General features: G+C 43.8%; 2 protein-coding genes across 23 annotated transcripts in view; one reads left to right on the plus strand and one right to left on the minus strand.

Moving 5' to 3' along the window:
• Positions 1–969, plus strand: part of lrrfip2 (leucine rich repeat (in FLII) interacting protein 2) — a 61,518-nt gene extending 60,549 nt beyond the window's left edge. For 19 of the 21 annotated variants that reach the window (XM_031823327.1, XM_031823328.1, XM_020481421.2 and 16 more), the window contains one exon: positions 1–966. In XM_031823327.1, the coding sequence (XP_031679187.1) occupies positions 1–111 (111 nt within the window). In that variant the 3' untranslated portion in view covers positions 112–966. The other 2 variants (XM_020481431.2, XM_020481420.2) reach the window with 2 other exon arrangements.
• The window catches only part of mlh1 (mutL homolog 1, colon cancer, nonpolyposis type 2 (E. coli)), a 27,396-nt gene continuing 13,560 nt past the window's right edge, over positions 805–14,640 (minus strand). For both annotated transcript variants that reach the window (XM_031823329.1, XM_020481433.2), the window contains 18 exons: positions 10,451–10,541; positions 10,228–10,326; positions 9,973–10,046; positions 9,787–9,859; positions 9,599–9,690; positions 9,448–9,490; positions 9,237–9,325; positions 8,745–8,857; positions 8,550–8,643; positions 8,317–8,470; positions 7,746–8,062; positions 7,323–7,453; positions 6,889–6,997; positions 5,509–5,572; positions 2,834–2,998; positions 2,593–2,685; positions 2,404–2,511; positions 805–2,053 (listed from right to left, as the gene is read on the minus strand). In XM_031823329.1, the coding sequence (XP_031679189.1) occupies positions 1,898–2,053; positions 2,404–2,511; positions 2,593–2,685; positions 2,834–2,998; positions 5,509–5,572; positions 6,889–6,997; positions 7,323–7,453; positions 7,746–8,062; positions 8,317–8,470; positions 8,550–8,643; positions 8,745–8,857; positions 9,237–9,325; positions 9,448–9,490; positions 9,599–9,690; positions 9,787–9,859; positions 9,973–10,046; positions 10,228–10,326; positions 10,451–10,541 (2,065 nt within the window). In that variant the 3' untranslated portion in view covers positions 805–1,897. The remainder of the gene's footprint in view (positions 2,054–2,403; positions 2,512–2,592; positions 2,686–2,833; positions 2,999–5,508; positions 5,573–6,888; positions 6,998–7,322; positions 7,454–7,745; positions 8,063–8,316; positions 8,471–8,549; positions 8,644–8,744; positions 8,858–9,236; positions 9,326–9,447; positions 9,491–9,598; positions 9,691–9,786; positions 9,860–9,972; positions 10,047–10,227; positions 10,327–10,450; positions 10,542–14,640) is intronic.

The following is a 14,640-nucleotide window of genomic DNA, read 5'->3' on the forward strand; positions in this document are numbered from 1 at the left end:
CTGCGTACAGCTCTGGATAAGACTGAGGAGATGGAGATGACCAACAACCACCTAGTAAAGCGCCTTGAGAAGATGAAGGCCAATCGGAATGCCCTTCTGTCTCAGCAGTGAGGTCTGCTGGATTGCCGCAGAAGCCCTTAAACTCACACCTCAGTGTCTGGAGCACATTTCCATTCTTCCTGTAACACTTAAAATTGTGTAGCAAAACCAAAAACACTTACAGAAAAAAAGCAACACTGGTAGCACCGAGGCAAGAGTTTTTTAATAAAGGATTAGCATTGGTTTGTGCACCAGTGTCTTCGGAAGGGAGACTCAACCTATTAAACCATAGTTACTAGGGGGAGGTGATGAATCTAAGGAAAATTTGACTCATTACTTTATTTTTCAAAGCTTTGTACTACATGTTATTCACAAGGTTTTACTGCTGGGTGCTTGGCTATTATAATTTTTTTAAATAAGTTGCATGAATGAGTATAATGGCGCTTTTTAACTGTTAAACCCTTACGGCTGCTCTCTGGCCGTGCACCTATCCATAATCCCTCACACAGTGAAGTGCCTTCTCACACCTGGAGACTGAGGGTTTTGCATTAACCAAACAATTCAAAACATTAACTGGTACAGAATTATGTATTTAAAGGTGCAGTCATGATTTAATGAAATATATAGAACCAATTGTCTGCAGAGGTTTCTCAAATATTTAAAGATTTCTTGGCAATAAGTGTAAATGTCAGAACTGTAAATACAAGGTAGATTTGTTAATTTTTTTTGCATGGGTTATGGCACATTGAATTCCATTTGTAAGAGTGATGGTTTGAGGTTCTTTATTTGGGGTACATCAGAAGACAGCACTACATACCACTTCTCAAACAGTGTTCGCTGCTTTGAAAGCCAAGCAGTTTCAAGTCTCAGGATCACACAGTGATTGTGTCTGGGGCAGCTATCGCATTGAATAAACTCTTAACAGATTTACACTGCCCTTTGTTTCATTTTGTTACCAGTAATCATGAACAAGCTGTTAATTCTTGAATTATAACGCAAGCACCTCAATCCACTCTGTAAAAGTCAATGGTTAGAGCTCCCACCACCTAAACAATTTGGAAGATGAGGGTTTGTACAGTACATAGTTGAAAGTTGTTTTGGCAAGTCTGGACGGGACAAGTCGGGACAAAGATGGGACATTTCTCCAAAAAGTACTCTGGTCTGTTGAAACAAAAATGGAACTGTTTGGAGGAAAAAGGGGGAGGCTTGCAAGCCGAAGAACACCATTCCAACCGTGAAGCACGGGGGTGGAAACATGTTGTGGGAGTGCTTTGCTGCGGTAGGAAAATTGTGTGGATATATTGAAGCGACATCAGTCAGGAAGTTAAAGCTTGGTCGCAAATGCATACTTCCAATGTTGTGGCAAAATGGCTTAAGGACAACAAAGTCAAGGTATTGGCCATCACAAAGACCTGACCTCAATCTCATGGGCAGAACTGAAAAAGGGTGTGCGAGCAAGGAGGCCTACAAACCTGCCTCAGTTACACCTGTCAGGAGGAATAACCCAAAATTCATCCAATTTATTGTGGGAAGCTTGTGGAAGGCTAGCTGAAACGTTTGAACAAAGTTAAACAATTTAAAGGTAATTCTAATTGAGTGTATGTAAACTTCTGACCCACTGGGAATGTGATGAAAAAGTCAAATCACTACACTATTATTCTGACATTTCACATTCTTAAAATAAAGTGGTAATCCTAACTGACCTAAAACAGGGATTTTTACTAGGATTAAACGTCAGGAACTGTGAAAAACAGTTTAAATGTATTTGGCTAAGGTGTATGTAAACTTCCGACTTCAACTGTATATCAAATGGTTTCCCGAAACAGACATGCAGCCCATGGACAGTGTTTCTCATGTCTTAGCATCGCTCAAATACTTTGTAGAGGTCTGGTAGATTAGCAATCTGGAGTACGCTGCCATCCTCACTGAAGTGTTTAGGGGGACTGAAGAGGCTCCGGAAGGATTTAAACAGGAGATGCTCCACCTTCCAACGCCACGAGTTCAGCTCTGCATCCTGCAACACATTCACAACCATAGTCTGTTCAGTAAGTGCTAAATGGGACCAAAACTGAAAATACAAGAGCGTGTTCCTACGACATGGCAGTATTTCTTCCATTTCAAAATGATTTGCTCCTGAATCCTTGGTTTCTACTAAATATGACCTAGGTGTCATCAACTACCCGCTTATATCAGATTGACAAATGCGAGACACACTACAACAACAAAAACACAAGGCCGTGTTCATTAGGCACGCAACTGAAAACAAAAATTGGCCAACTCCATGTAGTCCTTCCCTGTCAGTCCATTTCCTTCTGTTTGATGCCTAATGAAAATGACCCAGGATGGCGCATCTGAGAGACATACCTGCTCCTCCTCTCCCGGCTCCAGGACATACTGTTTCCTGATAGAGTAGAACTGGCTGCACTCCTTGCTGAATTCTCTGAAGCAGTCCTTCTCATTGTCCCAGTTCACCTACACAACCCCTTCGATTAGTCCGTTTAGTATATAAGAACTTATTGATAAGACATGGTCATGGATAAGAATAGTACACACCTCAGTAGCCAAACGTAGGATGAACATGGGCAGACCCTCCATAGGAGGGGTGTACTTGTCAAGCAGCAATGGCAAACCGGTGAGATTTCCTTCCTGCAAACAAGACACATTCTGATCTTAAGTTTTGCCCTAATTTCATGCATGACAATTGCATTTAGGGGGCAAGTGCTAATGTTACAACCAGGTATGATTTCAATGTTTTTGTCAGCACAGACAGGATACAGAGGGTCAGCAGACAGACCTGGTCGATCTCCATGGAGAAGTAGTCCTCCAGCATCTCAGATTTCTTCTTCAAGAAGTCGACTATGTATTGGGCCAGACCCTCCTTGGGCCCGTCCTCCTCCGACCAGCCGCTCTCCTCGGAGTCCAGAGCCAGCATGGCCAGGTCATAGAGTGGCGCAGGCTCCTGGAACACAACATCATCAAGCCAACTCGGAGCCAAATATCTGGGCCCGTATTCACAATGCGTCTAATCTAAGTTTAGGTCCTCCCTGTCCATCTTATCTGAAAGGCTAAATTGTTCTGAGACAATTAGTGAAAACAGGCCCAGAATCACAGCCTCTGGTAATGTGATAACAGGATTTTAGAAACAAATAAACTTATTTACATAAGTATTCAGACCCTTTGCTATGAGACTCAAAATTTAGCTCAGGTGCATCCTGTTTCTATTGATCATTCTTGAGATGTTTCTAAAGCTTGATTGGAGTCCACCTGTGGTAAATTCAATTGATTGGAGATGATTTGAAAAGGCACACATCTGTCTATAAGGTCACACAGTTGACAGTGCATGTCAGAGCAAAAACCAAGCCATCATGTCGAAGGAATTGTCAGTAGAGCTCAGAGATAGCATTATGTCAAGGCACAGATCTGGGGAAGGGTACCCAAAAATGTCTGCGGCATTGAAGGTCCCCAAGAACACAGTGGCCTTCATCATTCTTAAATGGAAGAAGTTTGGAACCACCAAGACTCTTCCTAGAGTTTGCCGCCCGGCCAAACTGAGCAATTTGGGGAAAGAGCCTTGGTCAGGGAGGTGACCAAGAACCCGTTGGTCACTGACAGCTCCAGAGTTCCTCTATGGCGATGGGAGAACCTTCCAGAAGGACAACCATCTCTGCAGCACTCCACCAATCAGGCCTTTATGGTAGTGTCCAGACGGAAGCCACTCCTCAGGAAAAGGCACAACAGCCCGCTTGGAGTTTTCCCAAAAGGTGCCTAAAGGACTCTCAGACCATGAGAAACAAGATTCTCTGGTCTGATGAAATCTTTGGCCTGAATGCAAGGCATCACTTTAAGGAAACTTGGCACCATCCCTACAGTGGAGCATGGTGGTGGCAGCATCATGCTGTGGGGATGTTTTTTAGTGGCAGGGACTGGGAGACTAGCCAGGATCGACGGAAAGATGAATGGAGCAAAGTACAGAGAGATCCTTGATAACCTGCTCCAGAGCACTCAGGACCTCGGAACCTTCGCCCCAGTCTAACAGGACAACACAGGAATGGCTTTGGGACAAGTCTCAATGTCCTTGAGTGGCCCAGCCAGAGCCTGGACTAACATCTCTGGAGAGACCGGAAATAGCTGTGCAGCGATGCTCCCCATCCAACCTGACTGAGCTTGAGAGGATCTGCAGAGAAAATGGGAGAAACTCCCCAAATACAGGTGTACCAAGCTTGTAGCGTCATACCCAAGAAGACTTGAGGCTGTAATCACTGCCAAAGGTACTTCAACAAAGTACTGAGTAAATGGTCTGAATACTTATGTAAATTTGATATTTCAGTTCTTTAAAAAAAAAAATGTAAAATGTTCTTAAAACACGTTTTTGCTTTGTCATTACAGGGTATTGTGTGTAGATGGATTAGGGTAAAAAGCTATTTAACGTAACAAAATGTGGAAAAAGTCAAGGGGTCTGAATACTTTCCAAATGCATTGTACAAACTGCTCCAAACTTTAAAAATGTTAGGCACCAAATTACATTAGGCCTATATGAATCCTACCTTTGAAGCACATCTTATGAGAAGCAGACCCTTCTCCTTTCTTCATGGGCCAATCAAATTGGCCTAGACCTACTGTCAAGTTACCAGGTTGTTAGCTAGCTAGGTAACATGACTGCAAAACGTTGTTTGTTATAAAACATTTTTTTAAACAATTCCAGTTTTTAGGACTACAAGCGGGTGAGATCCAATGAAATTTTATTAGTCACATGCTCCAAATACAAATACAACATTTTACCTTACAGTAAAATGCTTACTTACGAACCCCTAACCGACAATGCAGTTTAAAAAAATATAGATAAGAATAAGAGATAAAAGTAACAAGTAATTAAAGAGCAGCAGTAAAAAATAACAATATATACAGGGGGGTACCGGTACAGAGTCAATGTGAGCGGGCACCGGTTAGTTGAGGTAGTATGTACATGTAGGCAGAGTTAATTAAAGTGACTATGCATAGATGACAACGGAGAGTGGCAGAGGGGAGGGGGCAATGCGAATAGTCTGGGTAGCCATTTGACTAGATGTTCAGGAGTCTTATGTCTTGGGGGTAGAAGCTGTTTAGAAGCCTCTTGGACCTAGACATGGCGCTCCGGTACCGCTTGCCGTGTGGTATCAGGGAGAACAGTCTATGACTAGGTTGGCTGGAGTCTTTGACAATTTTTAGGGCCTTCCTCTGACACCGCCTGGTATAGACTGGCGCATATAGAGTAACTGTTGTTTAAAAAATGTCACTGAATTTATAAAACAAAACTGACTAAAACATTTTATAAACAGGTGCCAGTTGGTTCTTTAGATAGGTATGGTCAAAAATGTTGGCAGTATCATACGAGACGGTACTACGGTATTCTAAAATGTTGGTATCATAAGTACCATGATATTACCGTGGTACCGGTATACCGTGCTACACATTGATGTGTGTCATACTTACAGATAACCTCAAGATGCCAAAGTTACCGAAGTCGTAGATCAAAATTTGGTAGAATAGCTCCTGGCTAAAAAAAGAAGAGAAAAAGCTAAATATTCAACACCTTGAGCAACCGCACAGGAATACTTCTAATCGATATATTTATTTTGCAGCAAAGTATATTTTTTAAAGCTTCTACATGCAACTCTGCACAACAAATGTTTTTCTGAACACTTCTACATTAATGTGGATGCTACTATGATTACAGATACAGTATAATGGATGAGTAAAAAAGTTGGAGGCATAAATATCATACCCCCCCCCCCCCCCCCCCAAAATGTGAATCTCCCCTGTTATTGGTAATGGTGAGAGGTTAGCATGTCTTGGGGGGTATGACCTCTGTGCCTCTGTCACACAAGCTTGATGTAGTCATTGCGTGCTAGGAATATGGGACCAAATACTTTTGACTACTTTATTACAGGCCTTCAGAAAGTATTCATACCCCTCAACTTATTCCAGTGTTGTTACAGCCTGAATTCAAAATGGAAGGTAGTTTTAATTTACTCACCCATCGAGACACAATACCCCATAAATGACAAAGTGAAAACATGTTCTTTGAAATATTTACAAATGTATTGAAAATGAAACACACAAATATTTAACTGACTTTGTAGAATCCCCTTTGGTAGTGATTACAGCTGTGAGTCTTTCTGGGTAAGTCTTAGAGAGCTTTGTACAATATTTGCCAGTTATTATTTTCAAAATTCTTCAAGCTCTGTCAATTTGGTTGTTGATCATTGTTAGACAACCATCTTCAAGTCTTGCCATAGATTTTCAAGCAGATTTAAGGCAAAGACTAACTTGGCAACATTCACTATCTTCTTAGTAAACAACTCCAGTGTAGATTTGGCCTTTGGCCTTATGTTTCAGGTTATTGTCCTGCTTAAAAGGTGAATTAATCTCCCAGTGTCTGGTAGAAAGCAGACTGAACTAGGTTTCCCTCTAGGAGTTTGCCTGTGCCGAGCTCCATTCCGTTTCTTTATTTATCCTTACCATAACAAATGGGCTGAATACTTATTGACTCAAGATATCCCAGCTTAAATTGTTTATTCCACTTTGACATTATGGGGTATTGTGTGGAGGCCACTGACACAAAATCTCAATGTAATACATTTCAAATGCAGGCTGTTACACAACAAAATGTGGAAAGTCAAGGGGTGTGAATACTCTCTGAAGCCACTGTATGTGTGAATTCTTCCAAATACTTTATGGACACCTTCAAATGAGGGGACAACATGCATAAAGTGCTTTCATATCCAAAAATGCTGCCCCGGTACAAGCCAAATTATACATTTTAGCTTAACTGTCCAAATAAATAGGTAGGGGAGTGCATGTGGTTCTGACCTGAGTTTGGTGGTGTTGAGAAGGTACAGTTTGGTATGGTGCTGGATTAGAGTCCACTGGGGGTTGACACAGCCCACAAACGAGTGATTCTGAAGCATCTCTTGAAGACCTGAGGAAGACCAAACATACATTGGACAGGCTCTCAAACCAAATCTTCTGCTAAGGGTTTTTGCCCATCCTTAGTTTACTACAATCTCCCTTTTCTGTAATGAAGTAAGTACAGTATTGCAACAGCTGTGTGCGAAGTAGCTTTCTTCACCTGATGGTGTCTGCAAAAACACAATCAGATTAGCTCATTCAAATCGAATTTCCCCTTCCTCAGTTCTCCCCCTTTCACACACTACTTCTAACCTATGGTAGTTAGAATTGAGACCACCGCAGACACTCCTTCCTGTATGTGTCCAGTATTTGATGATGGATGGAGTTGGGTATACCTTTGTGTGCGTACTCAGCGATGTCATCTCTCAGCTCCTTCACACTGCTCAGCTTGATGGCTCGTCTCCTGGTTGTGGCTGCAGCAGTCAGGTCCTCCTGCTCCTCGTCCTGACCGGCACGGGGACGCTTCCTGGGCCGACCCAACAACACCCACACACTGCTATTACACTGCTTTTACTAAACAAGTAAACACACACCATACTCAGTTAAATACGCGCGCGCGCGCACACACACACACACACACACACACACACACACATCTAACAAATACACGCGTGAGTACACACTCCATGCACCACCAAATATACAGACATTCTAAGCAACACTAAATACACTGACACACTCCATAAACCACGTAATACACTATTCAAACAAGCACTCAGTGAATGTATCCCTGAAGCCCACTAAGAAGGCATGATCACCTGGGGAGATCAGCTGGGGTATTTCGGCTGGTTCGCTCCCCATCCTCTGTGGCACCTGGCGCCTGTTCCTCCAGGATCTCGGCGTTGTCCATCTCTTCCATGTCATTGGTGGTCACAGGTTCCCCCCTGCTCTGCCCATTAGGGTTGGCGGTGGGAGGAGGGGCCAGCTTGGACGCCGGCTGGAGAAAGGCGTCCAGCTTTTGGGCTCTACTGTCGGTCCTGACCATCTGATGGGCGTAGACCCGTTCACTGTCCCCTGTGGAGTTGGAGGAAGACTTCCCCTCGCTGGTGGAGACAGACAGCCCAGGCAGCAATGTCTACAAAGAAATAGGTCAAACGGATAACCTTTTATTTTTCACCTCAATTCCAAGAATGCAGCTTCTCTTTTTTACTACTACTGATTCTACACACCAACTAATCCACTAAAGAAAAGAAAGAGAATTCCATACACCCAGTTTAGCTTATTGGCACATACTGTATGTTGTGTTAAATACCTAGTAGTATAATATCCTGTTAAAAACAATACAAATGAGAAGACATTCAGCATGGAGGACTGCCGAGCTAACAGCACCTGTGTGAAGTACGTGCGTGAGGAGTTGGAGCCCAGGAGTTTGCTCTCTATCTGTTTTTGAACGCTCTCGATGATACAGTCTTCGTGGAGGAAGTGCACCTCGTGTTTGGTAGGGTGGACATTCACGTCGATGTTATGAGGGGCAATCTCCAGGCTTAAGCAATAGAACAAAGAACAGTAAACACAACCAGAAATCATTTGCTATCCAGTTAAGTGACAGTAACTGGAGTTACCTGAGATATAGAAATGGGTGAGAGTTCTTGGGAAGGTATGCAGCATAAACGGTCTCAATGGCTTTTTTTAAGGCACTCGATTCAACCAGACGATCTGAGGAGAAAACAAGACTATTAGTTTAAAAAAATCACAGGAATATCGTATTCAAATTCATATAACTAGTTATTTTAACATAATGCTCCTGTGGCACATACGATTGATGAAGAGGATGAGAATGCACTTCTTCACTGAGTAGTTGGCATTGGAGATGTGGCCCTTCAGCTTATAGGCAAGCTTCTGATCCTCACAGCCCACTTCAATCAGCTCCCTATGGAGAAAATAAACGTGCAACACACTGCTCACTCTTCATACCACAGACTCAACGGCAAAACTGGTATCGATGACATCAATGTAGCCAGATTTCAACCCATTCTGGTTGTAATTAAGTTATTTCAATCAGCTTCGCCCGCTGGGGAAGGTCAAGATCACTGGGCACAAGAAAAACCAGCAGAAGTCCAATTAACTTAACTATGCAGAACATATCAGATTAGAGCTCAAAGCATTCACTAACAGATCAAGATAAAACTCTGTCTGGCTGCAGATACAAATCAAAATGGATGGCATAACCTTTATTCACTCAACAAGGAACTGACATCCCAACATGAGAGAGTAATCTTGGAGGGGTATTTTTCCCCCCCCCCCCGTACCTGCTGACTGTATTGCCGAACACCACACGGATATTATCCAGTATGGAGGCGTTGGGTAGGGTCCTGACGTCTGCCATGGTCTCGCCTTGCTGAAAAAAAAAAAAAAAGACAGAATATTTGTGACAAACAACCGAAGTCTCCTTCCTTCGGGGACAATGACCTCTGGTGAAAACATCAAGGGTAGGAAGCGTGAAGGAAAACAAAATCTCACCTTTTTGACAGCAAAGCTTTTCCCAGAGTTGTGTATGGCATACCTGTCAAAACAAAAAGATCAAAAAAGATAGTTTGCATGAGTCACAACACATTGCCAGCACACACACAAAAAAATATATATATTGTGACGCTTGAGGCCACACACACACCTGCTCACCACCTCCACAATCCTGGAGTACTCCTCACTGGGGCTCTTCAGTGCTTTCCTCCTGGTGGACACGTTATAAAACAGATCCTCCGCCTGTGGATGTTCAGAGATACTTGAAGTCGTCGTCTCTTTTCGCACATTATAGTCGATATACCTTTGCAGTTGTAAGTGTCTATTTAATGAACTCACAGTGATCTGTGTCCCCTGGTTTCCAGCGCAGGGTTTGGGTTGGGTCTTTAGTTTCCCATCGCAGTAGGTGGCTCTGGGGAGGGTGAGGGCAGCACTTACAGACTGAGGATTCAAACGCGTTACTGGGCAATTCGACAAAAGGACTGATGGCCTCGTCAATCAAAGTGTAATGAAATAACAGGCTACCTGTAAGCACACTTGGCGTCAGCCGTTTTGGTTGTTATGGTCACATGGGCAACATGGCTGATACTGGCAAGTGCCTGAAACACACACACACACACACACGTCACATGGTTAGTCCAGAAACACTAGAATTGAAAATCTAGCTTTGCCCACATAAAGAATTAACCTACACCAAAATACATCCCCATTACAACGTAACCTTGACAAATGTGGATGGTCGAATTACTCAAACGATCAAACAAATAGGAAATGCTTCACCTCTCCTCGGAAACCATAGGTTGAGATGGCGTTGAGGTCCTCAAAAGTCTGGAGCTTGCTTGTTGTAAACCGTTCACATACTATTTCCATATCTTCTTTCTTCAAAAGAGAAAGTAAAACAGTTGAAAGAAAATTGAGAAGTGAACCAAAATATGGACTTGGTGGAAGTTGTTTATTTTGCTTACATGACACACACACACACACACACACACACACACCTTACCCTGATGCCAGTGCCATTGTCTTGTATCTGGATAAGTTTCAGACCCCCCTCCTTCACAGTCACCTGTATGTTGGTGGACTTGGCATCTAAACTGTAACATTACAGTGAATGCAGATGTCATATGGTGAACCAAACTGATATCTTCTCACAAACCAAATTGCAAAGACTTGGTACAGTAACTATGTAAACAATCAGCTGTCATGCGAATAGCAACTGCTGCACAGCTACAGTTAGCTATGGATATAACTCCAATGTGACAAGTATTAAATCACATTGGAGTTATTGCCAAAGCTAACTATGCTACAGATTCAGTCACCAGATGCTGAGGGGGGGGGGGGGGGGGGGTCCAGTGCAGCAAAGTCAGGCACGCAGCTTCAACAGTACAGAAAAAGATGTGATAGGGACCAGCAGCTTAATGCAGGACTTCCTCACGCACCTCAGCAGCCTGTATGACACTGTAGAGAACCTCCGTGACAGTGGCTGAGGTCCACAGCTGCCTGACCACCACCCAAGCAGTGTTGACCAAACACACGATCAGGTGTGTGTGTGTGTGTGTTGGTGGGTGGGTGGTATGAATATTTTTTATTCATAATTCATACAAAATGTTGTTACTCATATATGCACATCTAAAACTTTGTTACACTGTTGTATTCTCTGACATACAGACCTGGACCCAAACTGAAGACTTGTCTGGCCAACACAGACACCTATGAGGGTGTCAGTCTGACACCCAGAGATGACAGCACCCTGGCTCGTGTGACATCATCCATGTCCAAACTCATTGACCGGCTGTGCCAAAGCATGGGCAAGATATTTGGGGATTTTAGCTCTGGGATCCACAAAACTGGTGGATCTGCAAACTTGGCCTGATGCAGAAAACTCTGAAGTTTAGCATCTTACAATAACACTCCTGATCTTACTAACAATCCACACTTGTTAAAAACCCATAAAAGCATTTAGCTAAATATTATTTTCCTTATTGTGTGCGTGTGTGTGTGTATCTTCAGATTTTGGAGATTCAGAGGTTGATGATCTAACAAGGCAATTTCAGTCTGTGATGTGGATCTGATCCCAGACCAGTGGACAATCCTGAAAGCTAGGCCCTACCAAGATCCAAAGAGCAGCGTGAAGAAGACGTCCTGGCCCGAGGTCCACAGGACGTTCAAACAACTGTGCCTTGACCTTCTTCAGCTGGTAGAGATCAGCTCAAGCCAGCGTCTGGCCCAGAAGGCCAAACTTTATGGAGCAGAGAGGAGCAAGGAAGACTGAGGACAAGGAGGAAGATAAGTCTGAACAAGACTGAAGAGGCCTGGCCTAATTTCAATCAAGCATGTGGGTGCGTGTGAGAGAGCGCGCGAGAGAGAGAGATAGATATGTAATGGTTAGTAGTTCCGTGAGTTCTTGAGACTAGAGGTCGACCGATTCATCGGAATGGCCCGATTTCAAGTTCTTAACAATCGGAAATCGGTATTTTTGGGCGCCGATTTTTTTAATATTTGTTATTTTATACCTTTATTTAACTAGGCAAGTCAGTTAAGAACACATTCTTATTTTCAATGACGGCCTAGGAACGGTGGGTTAACTGCCTTGTTCAGGGTCAGATCAACAGATTTTCACCCTATCCGCTCGGGGGATCCAATCTTGCAACCTTACAGTTAACTAGTCCAATGCTCTAACCACCTGCCTCTCATTGCACTCCACGAGGAGCCTGCCTGATACGTGAATGAAGTAGAAGCCAAGGTAAGTTGCTAGCTAGCATTAAACTTATCTTATAAAAAACAATCATTCATAATCACTAGTTATAACTACACATGGTTGATGATATTACTAGTTTATCTAGCGTGTCCTGCGTTGCATATAATCGATGCAACGCTGGGGGATGATTTAACAAAAGAGCATTTGTGAAAAAAGCACAATCGTTGGACGACTTTTGTTGCCGTAGGCGACGTTGTTGCCGTTGATGTCTGGTGAGGACCTGCCTTACAACAGGCCTACAAGCCTTCAGTCCAGCCTGTGTTCCTGGTTGTAACCCGGGCAGTTGTTGTTGCCATCCAGTACCTGTCCCACAGGTGTGATGTTCAGATGTACCGATCCTGTGCAGGTGTTGTTACACGTGGTCTGCCACTGCGAGGACAATCAGCTGTCAGTCATGTCTCCCTGTAGCGCTGTCTTAGGCGTCTCACAGTACTACGGACATTGCAATTTATTGCCCTGGCCACATCTGCAGTCCTCATGCCCCCTTGCAGCATGCCTAAGGCACGTTCACGCAGATGAGCAGGGACCCTGGGCATCTTTCTTTTGGTGTTTTTCAGTCTCAGTAGAAAGGCTTCTTTATTTTCCTAAGTTTTCATAACTGTGACCTTAATTGCCTACCGTCTGTCTGTAAGCTGTTAGTGTCTTAAAATATGTTCCACAGGTGCATGTTCATTAATTGTTCATGGTTTAATCAACCATGAACCATGAACAAGCATGGGAAACAGTGTTAAAACCCTTTACAATGAAGATCGGTGGTTATTTGGATTTTTTCGAATTATCTTTGAGACAGGGTCCTGAAAAAGGGACGTTTCTTTTTTTGCTGAGTTTATGTATACACGTGTTTAATGTACCCTTTATTTAACTAGGCAAGTCAGCTATGAACAAATTCTAATTTTACAATGACGGCCTAACCCGGACGATGCTGGGTCAATTGTGCACCGCCCTATGTGACTCCCGATCACGGCCAGTTGTGATACAGCCAGGGATCGAACCAGGGTCTTTAGTGACACCTCTAGCACTGAGATGCAGTGCCTTAGACCGCTGCGCCACTCGGGATGCCCTTTCCTTTGCGCTCTTAACTTATTCCCCCCCTAGAGAATGTGTAGAATTGCTGGAAATTATCTTTAAAACTTTTTAAATGTTTCGCTCAGCCTCATGGCAAAATGTGTACCGTTAGGAAAGGATACGAGAAAAGACAGCTAGCAGAGCAAAGGATGGGAGGAAAGGGATCAAGGAAAGGAAGCTGTCTATTCTTTATGTAATCTGTATTTAACTAGACAAGTCAGTCGAGAACAAATTCTTATTTATGTAGGGGGTACCAGTACCGAGTCAATGTGCGGGGGTACAGGTTAGTAGAGGTAATATGTACATGTAGGTAGAGGTAAAGTGATTATGCATAGATAATAAACAGAGAGTAGCAGCAGTATAAAAAGAAAGGGGGGGGGGGGTCAATGTAAATAGTCTGGGTGGCCATTAGATTGTTCAGCAGTCTTATAGCTTGGGGTTAGAAGCTGTTAAGGAGCCTTTTGGACCTAGACTTGACGCACCGGTACCGCTTGCTGTGCGGTAGTAGAGAGAGCAGTCTATGACTTGGGTGACTAGAATTTGTTTGGGCCATCTGGCACCGCCTAGTATATAGGTACTGGGCTGTATACACTACCCTCTGTAGCGCCTTACGGTCAGATGCCAAGCAGTTTCCATACCAGGCGGTGATGCAACCGGTCAGCATGATCTCAATGGTGCTGCTGTAGAACTGAGCATATTTTCTGTCTCCTGAGGGGGAAAAGGCATTGTCAGGCTCTCTTCTCCACTTTCTTGTTGGGCTTGGACCATAATAGTTTATTGGTCATGTGGACACCAATGAATTTGAAACTCAACCCACTCCACGACAGCCCCGTCGATGTGAATGGGGGCGTGTTCGGCCCTCCTTTTCCTGTAGTCCACAATCATCTCCTTTATCGTGCTCACCCGAGGGGCCCCTTGCGTCATCTGTGGATCTGTTGCGGCAATATGGGAATTGGAGTGGGTCTAGTGTTTCCAGGATGATGGTGTTGGTGTGAGCCATGACCAGCCTTTCAAAGCACCTCATCGCTACCGACGTGAATGGTACAGGGCAGTAGGCATTTCTGTAGGTTACCTTTGCTTTCTTGGGCACAGGGACTATGGTGGTCTGTTGAAAGATATAGGTATTCAGACCCTTTACTCAGTACACCTTTGGAAGCAATTACAGTCTCAAGTCTTCTTGGGTATGATGCTACAAGCTTGGCACATGTGGATTTGGGGAGTTTCTTCTCTGCAGATCCTCCCAAGCTCTGTCAAGTTAGATGGGGAGCGGCTTCCGTCTGGCCACTCTACCATAAAAGGCCTGATTGGTGGAGTGCTGCAAGGAACTCTGGAGCTCTGTCAGAGTGACCATCGGGATCTTGGTCACCTCC

Source organism: Oncorhynchus kisutch, linkage group LG4 (assembly GCF_002021735.2).
Source record: "Oncorhynchus kisutch isolate 150728-3 linkage group LG4, Okis_V2, whole genome shotgun sequence".
NCBI classification, from domain to species: Eukaryota; Metazoa; Chordata; class Actinopteri; order Salmoniformes; family Salmonidae; genus Oncorhynchus; species Oncorhynchus kisutch.